The 9,556-nt window shown below is 34.6% G+C and overlaps 1 protein-coding gene across 3 annotated transcripts in view; it reads right to left on the reverse strand.

Annotated features, from left to right (window-relative positions):
- Window positions 1-5,713, reverse strand: part of LOC117344912 (tensin-4-like) — a 193,645-nt gene extending 187,932 nt beyond the window's left edge. Inside the window, exon 1 of one of the 3 annotated variants that reach the window (XM_033907797.1) lies at window positions 5,108-5,713. In XM_033907797.1, the coding sequence (XP_033763688.1) occupies window positions 5,108-5,365 (258 nt within the window). In that variant the 5' untranslated portion in view covers window positions 5,366-5,713. The remainder of the gene's footprint in view (window positions 1-5,107) is intronic. The other 2 variants (XM_033907795.1, XM_033907796.1) reach the window with 2 other exon arrangements.
- Window positions 5,714-9,556: the final 3,843 nt, after the last annotated feature.

A 9,556-nucleotide genomic window follows, 5' to 3' on the forward strand; every position in this document is an offset into this window, starting at 1 on the left:
GGTTTTATGGAATGAAATGCTGGATAAAAATGTCAAGTTAAGTGGTTAATAGACTGGAGTTACAGATGTCAATAGTTACAGCAGCTGGGCAGGTTAATAAAAGCCTGGTTAGCTATAGCTTAACAAATCATTAAAATAACATTTTCAAAATAAGATTGTGTTTCAATATCTTAAACTTTCTAAATTCTATTTTGGTTTTGCACTTTCAGATTAGTTTTAAACATTTAAAAATGAAAATTGAATTTCAACTATTACGAAAGAGATACTTGGAACATGACTTTTAAAAAAAAAAAATTTCATAAATCATCATTAAGCTCATCAGGCTATGAACTAAACATGAATTCCCTTCAATCTAAACACATTGAATCATGGAGATATACATGTACGTATTCTTTATCCTTCAAACTAACAAATCAAACTTTCTCATCAAATTGTTGAGGGTTTTTTTTAGTTTTCTATAAATAGAACTACTCAACTAGATAAGATAGCAATACATATATATAGGCTTATTACCTGGTAGAATTTATTGTCAGATATAACTGTACACATTAATCATGATTCTATAGTATTATACTCTGACCAGTAACATACCCACTTAGTCCACATAACTGATTCGTCAATGCAAATGATAACTTTTTGTACATCATTTTAAACTATTGCATGTACGAGTATGCAATGTATCTATTTTCCCTATGATTATCGACTCATCTGCAATCAATTTGCTAATCAAAGTTCAACACGACATGTCATTCTGGTCGGACCATACTAGTTTTAGTGTTAGTTTATGTAGTACCATGTTGATTTACATGAATACATGTGTAATTCATTACATGATTCATAAATCTATACAGATAGGTATTCATGTCCGTGATGATTAATGATATTCTAATTTACTTAATTAGCCCTTAATCACCAGTATATTTTCCGTGAAATGGCAAACACCTGTAATTTATTGATAGAAGTGCATATATATAATCCCAAACACACCAAAGACAGATATCTGTGCAGCAGTAAAATCCTAACTCTACAAAACAGCCAGGTATTTGTAGGAGTCAGGAACTACACATTGCCTCTACATAGCTACAAGACACTGGTTTTCACATCAACACACACATTCAGTATGCAGACAGGGTATGGCACAATCAACACTAACCTCAATACACTAAAGACTAATATTCACCAAAAGATACAGACACAGGCACCGGTCACAACTTATACTAGGGGATGGCACAATCAACACTAACCTCAATACTACAGACACAGGCACCGGTCACAACTTATTTCAGGGGATGGCACAATCAACACTAACCTCAACACACTTAAAGACTAATATTCACCAAAAGGTACAGACGCAGGGACCGGTCAAAATTTATTTCCCCATCAGGGTTTAGATGCTACCATTACTGTATTTACGTAGAGGCTGTAGAGAATTAAATAGTGACAGAAACCTGTGAGAACTGACATTTATCTCTACATGTTTCTGACTTTTTTATCGCAGGCAGACAAAAATGGGGTCAAGAATGAGATGAATTTGTATATAATGATGTTCTTACAACAGTAACATACACCTGGCAGATTGGGGGAAGTTTGGTAATAACTTTATCATTCAGTAAATAACTATAGATTGTACATGGTATCTCCAGCTCTAGCTCAATGATTATTGTAAATAGACACAATAACACAGGGGTTTATCAAGGTCATTGTTTATGTTACACAAACAGGGAATAATGTCAAATTTAGAAACAATAATATATAATGTAGGTAGGTATAGTGATGTTTATATCCTAGGCCAGTGTTTATGTAATTATAATAAACAGTGTGTCTATGACCTGATGTATCTACCTCGATGTTTATGTAAATTACAAACACTATCACTCAGTATATACTACACAAGTCAGCCTAGCTAGCTCCAACTTTTCTTACTAGAAGTACATTACAATATGTGTTAAGGAGTCCATCATCACATAGATATATGTATATCTGGGTCAGTCAGTTCACTGACTGTCTGGCTCTTCACCATGTCAATATGAACAATCATTTCATCTGTACTAATGGTACATACTCCTCTACACGATTTTAACAATCAATACATCTACATCAACATGAAAGGATATCTTGTCCAAGTTAACCAACTTCCTATCAACTGTCAGAAATCCATCACGAAGGCGTGCAACACCAGTATCAGTGAATATCATAAAACTCTTCGTCGCGTCTTTGTTAATTTGTACCCAGAAACCTCACACTAAATAAACTCTTCAACAAGTTACATTGCTACAGTAAGATTTCTGTATAACTATACCAGTAATACAACTCCAGTTTTTAGCCAAATATTAAGTACTATCAAATTATTTCTTTCATCCTCACCTTACAAGTAATAATACAATTATATAACATACATACATCGTTTAACCGATATCTGTAGTGATGTTTGGGTACATCAACATACATTTTGTTTATTGTAATCATTGCGAGGTTCATAAAATAGCGGCACACAAAGTATCTAAGGCATCGCGTGATGATCACGGGGGAATTGATTCAGCTAAAGTATGTCACGGAGCTTCAACATATATGTCATGTCGGATCAACCCACATCTTTGACATTTCCATTACCAAACCGGGAGTATCAATATATGATAGCAGGAAGCTTTCCTTCCTCTGCAGCTAATACTATTTTACTTACAAGTACATGTGTTTGATTAAATATTTAACAGCTCACCATCTTTGGGCTGAACAGTTTCATACAGTACTAGTTCTCCCCATTTACTGCCACCTTTCGGCATGTGACGATTTTGTCAGTATAACAGGGTGACAGGACAAGGAGAAAAAAGTTTAACATCACTGATAGTTCAGACAAGTTTTGGTTTAAAAGTACTTGCCCAAAGCTTAAGGCGGAACATAGTAGTCAAATTAAACTGAGTAAGCAGTATCTTAAATTACTCTAAGGAAAAGGTAAAAATTACCAAGTTACTAAATTCTGCATTTACCAATCAGGCAAGTATACATCAATATTTATACTATAATTACTTGCCCACAGACCAAATCTACCGGCCCTGGGCCATCAGACCTGGGTTTTTTCTTACCTTGGTCTGGGATACAGGTTTCAGTACATTTACTGTACTTTAAATGCATCTATCAAAAAATAAACAGGGTTTTATACAGTTGGGAAAACCTTTTCTAGTAAAATCATGACAGTATATGTGGGGTTGGCAATACTATAGGCAACCACATACTGATAACATTGATCCGATCCTATAACAATGTAGTTTATGTATATGATTGAAATATTTTTTAACAACAACTTTATTCCAGTTGAGCTACCCACATGTTGAACAGAAACGGGCTTGTTGAATAAGTCATTCTAACCTGTGTGTACTCGGATGACAAATCATTAAGATGTCACGTTTGTCGAGACCACCATCAAAATAAACACACAATAGGAAGTAGCCAGATGAGTAATGTCACACTTGATATGTGTCACAACGGGAGGCACTTCAAAAAACATCTATTTAACACTGTACCTTGATCACAAATATATATTGCTATTTATAATCTTATATTAGGCTCCAAAGGAAATTAACACAATTGAACATTTTGAATACCAGCCCGTGATTTTGTGTTAAAAACTATCTCTGTGTGAAAAGGAAAGGCATATATGAGATGTACCCTTCCTTTTTAAAACATTAATATCTTATAATGTCATGTATTTATATATAATAAACATTAATTGGTTGTGTTACGAATACCCTTACATAAACCATACTTTATTTATCTTTATTTTTCTGAAAATTTATTTGATTTATCCAACAGCTTCAATGGTGACTTGATATTCATACTCATTTCAGGTTCAATGTGTTTTATTTGATTAGAGTTTATAGAATATCTATAACATTGTCTTCCATTTTGTGACAATGTTTAACACTATATAGGTGTATCATCACATCTGCAGCCACTATCAATCAATGTCATGTGCTGTATCAGATACTGAAATAAGAGTCTATTGTAGGAACAGGTACTGTTAATATTTTAGATCAATCATACTTGTTTCATATTCAGATATATATTGCACCTGCGTATATAGCACAGGGTCTTTCAATATGTGGTATATTTACTTTACTTAGACACTTTCAGGGCAGTATGAACTACAGAAGTATAGCTTTGGGGATTTAAGTACTTAAACAATGTCATTGTGGGCTCATTGGTCTGTTATATAGACATGCCAATAGTTTGTTCCCCTAAGGGTTCCTGTACATGTATATGGTAATTAGCTTAGCTGCCAAACTATAGCTATAATTGCCTCGAGACATCTTATACTCCAATGAAATTTCAAGGCATACTAATTAAAGCCATTCCACTGCCAGATGGCATGTGCTTATAATTTTTCAAATTACTTATTTATTATAAATCAACACAATTTAATTTCTTTAAAAAACAGATATTTCAAGCAATACAATACATCTAGTCTCTGCTCTCATCAGCAAGGATTTATGATTTTTCATTTACATTTTTTTTATTCTCTTAAATTCAATTAAATGAACAGCCATTACATTACTATAGTTTAAGATTTGGATTTTAATTTAGCATTTACAATTACTTAGGAATCTGGCCACAAATGTAGTTATAATGCCTTTCAAAAAGTCACATTACTGTTTTGGGGTATTTACGGTAATACAAAGTTGTTAAATAGCTAGGCCAGGCAGTGCTTTAACTCTTTAACTACAGCTTGGAAATAGGTATGTGCAGTTATTTTCTTTCACACTTTTAGATTTTCTTCAAATGTTACGTTACCATCGAAAGTAGGCTAATAGAACGGGATAGAACACCGATTTCTCACCTTACCACGGACAGTAGGCTATACACTAGTACAACCTACTTTGATTTCGATTAAAGCTGGGCATGTCATTTAAGAAATCCCATTAATGACATTGTCCATTATTCAACGGATACATACTTGTTATTTTTTTCAAATTTACTTTAGGTAGTCTATGTTTTGAAATCCAAGTAATAAGTCGGAGAACACAGGTAAACGAGAACAGCTCACAGCTGATTCGGTGTCTGCTGAAATGTCAACAAACATGTCTATGAAAAATAAATTCACATGCCTACTTACCTCAGCTGGCCTAACAGCCGTTTCAGCATCCTGAACATTTGATAAAACAGACTTTGGTCTAAAACAAGCTCCATCTGGTAGCTCCTCTAGGGTAAATTCTTCTTTTTTATTTGTTTTTGCAGGACTTTTATCCACTGAAGCAGACTCTGAAGATCGACTAGAACCATCCCGATGTCGCTCGGCAAATTTTTCACGTTTATCTTGTAACTCCTTCAAATCCTGATTTTCCAAATGCTTCTTGGATCTCATCAAATACATCCTGGCAAGATACAAGCGTTAATCCACTCACTAAGTCTCCAAACCCCACCGTCCCATCTCTTTGTTTTGTGTACAAATTCATCCACTGAACGGCTGCTCGTGTGTCTTGCCACCACTTCCGGGTCAAATTTTAACCTTTGCTTATCAGCATCACTCGCGCTCAAGTTGCTAATGGGAGGAGGTTCAGCCCGGTCGATATGTTTGTATACAAATAACAGTGTACACGGAGGACAAAGCACGTGGTGAAATTGGGGCATATAAACGCCGCGTGTAGCCAAGGACAGTCGATATTTTAATGTGGGTTTCTTAGATGATTCACAGGTCACTTCGCTTGTCACTTTTAATACGTCAAAGATAACGTTTAAGGGCAGACTTACCTGTGTACACCTGTATATGGCTACTAACTTATTACATACCTACACGAGTATGCGTATAATTCTTGACTACTGATTAGATTTCAATGATAGGACTTTATTTATAAGATTAAATGTCCGAAACCTGTGATGAAGCTTAGATGTATGTAATCAGAATGTATAGATTCTATATATATATACATATATATATATATATATACTCTACTGACTGATAAATTACAGAAATATTTTCTCAGTTAAAAATGTGAACACTTTCCGCGGGCCAAATCTAACGGAATATTTGTACACGTTAAAGGTACTAGTGTATGAAATAGGATTAACCTCAGGTTCGAGTCCACTAGAAAACGCGGTATTCTTTTGATTGTACATAGAAAATTGGGAAACAGAAAAAAAAGACTAAATGAAAACTTAATGGTTTGGAAAATATGTACAATAAAACTTGGTTTTGAAAATCATTGAACCATAATTTCCTATGCATGATAGGCAATACGACACGCGGATAGTGTGACGATAGTTCTTTTGATATCATACTGGGAATGGCACGGAAATAGTTGGCATTCCTTTTACCTATACATATATTTATATACACATGTACACTTCAGTACACAACACAGTTCAAACAAAGACACCCGCCCAACAATTGTGACTTGAATTACAATTAAATTCAATAAATCTTGTACCTTTAGAAAAGTACATATGGACAATGTTTAAACAACGCAATTTCATGTTGAATTTTAAATTTTTAGACCAGACGTTTTTTTTTGAAAATAATTATTGAGATGTTGAAGTGTAATGGAGGTTCTGACTAATATGCTTACTTTACTATTATAAGCATTAGGTACAAACAACACGCATATTATAGATCCTCATATCAATATATACGATTCTATCGCCACGGGCTGAGACCACCGAAATTATAGGTTCGTCAGACCGTCAGATGTTGACACAACACAGCGTAACATGCCAATGACGTCATTTTGTTTGGACTGTGACGTATAATAATTAATCACAGGCTTTTGAAAAGGCCAATATGTCCTGCATGGTTTTAGTTTAAACAGTATTTTATTCAATCCATAGACATTGCATACAAAATATATCGGTTTTTAATTTGCAAAAGGATCTGGAAATATGCTTAAAGCTTATATCAATCCATCTCCCTCAGAAGTTCAGCATACTTTTATGTAGCATAGTGGCCAAGTCACAACACTGCTTAATCATTTTATAATTTACATAGGTAATATTAATGTATTAAAACATAATGGTTTTAATAACCTGGGGAAAAGGACCAACCAAGGACGAAGTCCGAGGTTGATTTTTTTCTCGTGTTAATAAAACCATATATCGACCGAAATCTCAGGGCTGTAACAGCTTTATTATAAAATGGTAATTAAAGACATTCGGGGCAAGTAAATGTTTACTATATAATCAGTGATCATGACACTACAATAGGAAACATTCATAAAACCACTACAATAATGTTTTCTTTAACATGAGTCGGACGTCTATTGTTTCGTCATGCGGTACACTTGTCTCTCTGTATTGTATTATAATTATTGTCAGAAAAAAGAACGAAAACATGATAGTTATAAAACAGGAAAAAGATAAATACATTGAAAAAACAGCGAGATGGGTACATGTATACCGCAAAAACACGATATACAATACAGCGTGATAATTAAAATAGAGAGAGGGTATTAAATAGCTTCGCACTCGTGTTGTATTATAATTGTTGTCAGAAATAGCAAAGACTGAACAAATTAATAGTTTCAAAAATAAATAAATTAACAGAAAAGACAGTGCAACGTTGTAAATATATGTCATAAAAACGCGATATAACCTTACAACACAGCGTAATAATTAATATAGAGAGAGGGTATTGAACGGCTTCGCACTCGTGAAAAATAGCGATATTCTGTCATATTCGTTAAATGTACATGTATGTAATATTCCACGGGAAATAATTTATTTTTCCATGTATTTAATTTATAACACCGAGAAAACAATAGAAAAATAAAACTGCTTCGAAAAAACGCGGGAATCGGCAGAACAATATGTGACGTAGTAACGTTATGACGTTACACTTCACAACAAGACGGCGCCATTTAGCGTCTTTTGCTCCTACTTGATAAGATTTGCTTTCATAACTAATGACCAATGACTATTTTATTAAAAACTACAATGTATAGGCCTGCTGCACATGGACTTGAGAATTATTTACAGTCTACATGTATTTGGATGTTCAAAGTCACGAAGCGACGTTCTGCTAGTGACGTTCACCGACATGCATCTCTCGAAACCCTGTATAATATGTTTTACGTAAGCAGTTGAAACCTGTCGCGGAAATCCTGTTACCGAGAACAAGGGGTAGGAAATAATGACTGACTGTCATGAAAATTGACTCGAACGATCTTTGCGCCACCATTTGCTTTGTAGCCAAAATTACTCTATGCAATTACAATTTTCAAGAAAAAAAAAAAAAGAAAAAAAAAGCAATTATTCCGAGATAAGGATGAACAAAAAATGTTCTCAGTAAATGTTTAGAGGTTACCAGGAGAGTCCTATCTTAATTAAGAAAGTTTTGTTATGACTTAAATCATATAACCTTTCTTGCAGCGATAGATTATGAGAAAAATTGGATTATGGAAGAGTAACACCATGAAAATAAAATATTACAACGCATTATTGCGTGTTTTCTTTTCATCACCTGAAGGCGAGTTATCTCACCTATATATCAGCACTCGCAGGGGGAATAACTCTTATAAGCGGCATTCAAACATTGTAGGTATGACGTTAGATTGGAAATCTTTTTCTAAGGAGATAACATTTTATGAGTGTTTCGTATCCCATTAATTGAACATCGAATCAACCTAAATGTGTAAGCACCTTAGGTAGGGAAGCAAGGATGTTACTATCTAGAAATGGAAAATTAACATTTAGGGAATTGAAATTGTCACGCTTATTTCATTATATACTCCTTCCTATTACAGAGTTGGTGCCAGTGACAAAAGCAAGTGTTATAACTATTTAAGCATTGAACGGCTTTCAGTTGGCATTCATATTGACTATGAATGCCAACTGAAAGCCGTTCAATGCTTATATTTACCATCTGCGATTTTTTATTTGTCGTGCGATTTTTTTTTTAAATTTTCAAATTCAAATTTCAGTTGGCAATTCATAAGCTGGTGAACTCGCAACTGAATTGGTAGGGTTATATAGTGGCAGTGCCATACAATGGTAAATATAGAAGATTGAGAGGCTTCCTAGGAGCCAAAGAAAATGGGTCGCATTTGTCTTTAAGGGCGAAGACGTGTGGACGTGGGAGTGAACGTGGAGTCATCTTCGCTAGCCAAGACTTCTGATCGTGGAGCGGAACGCAATCAAAAGCCTTGGCTAGCGGAGATGGTTGAGGTTATAAGACACGTTACTAGCTCAGGGTGGTGGTGATGTTCATTCCCCCTTTTTTAAATTCTTTTTATTCTATGGGAAAGATATCAGCAAATAAAATCTCAGCTATAACTAGGTTTGTTTGCCCTGATGATGAAAGAGGGGTTTGCCTTCTTCAGCGTTAATCACACATATCATAAGTTGCAATTAAAGTGTATAAAATCCTGTACTAAGTATGTCGCTCCAGATGCTTTAGACGACACTTGGCATTTTTAGCACTTGAATTGTGTTGACTTGAAGTTGAACGATCGACCGACAACTAGGTTATTCACAGCGAACATACGAAAGTTGAAAGATCTTAATACATGTGCGAGTTGTTGGGTATATCCTCTTTATGAAAGACCACTGAAATCACCAGAACCGGATTTCTCAG

The sequence above is a fragment of the Pecten maximus genome, chromosome 16 (genome assembly GCF_902652985.1).
Source record: "Pecten maximus chromosome 16, xPecMax1.1, whole genome shotgun sequence".
NCBI classification, from domain to species: Eukaryota; Metazoa; Mollusca; class Bivalvia; order Pectinida; family Pectinidae; genus Pecten; species Pecten maximus.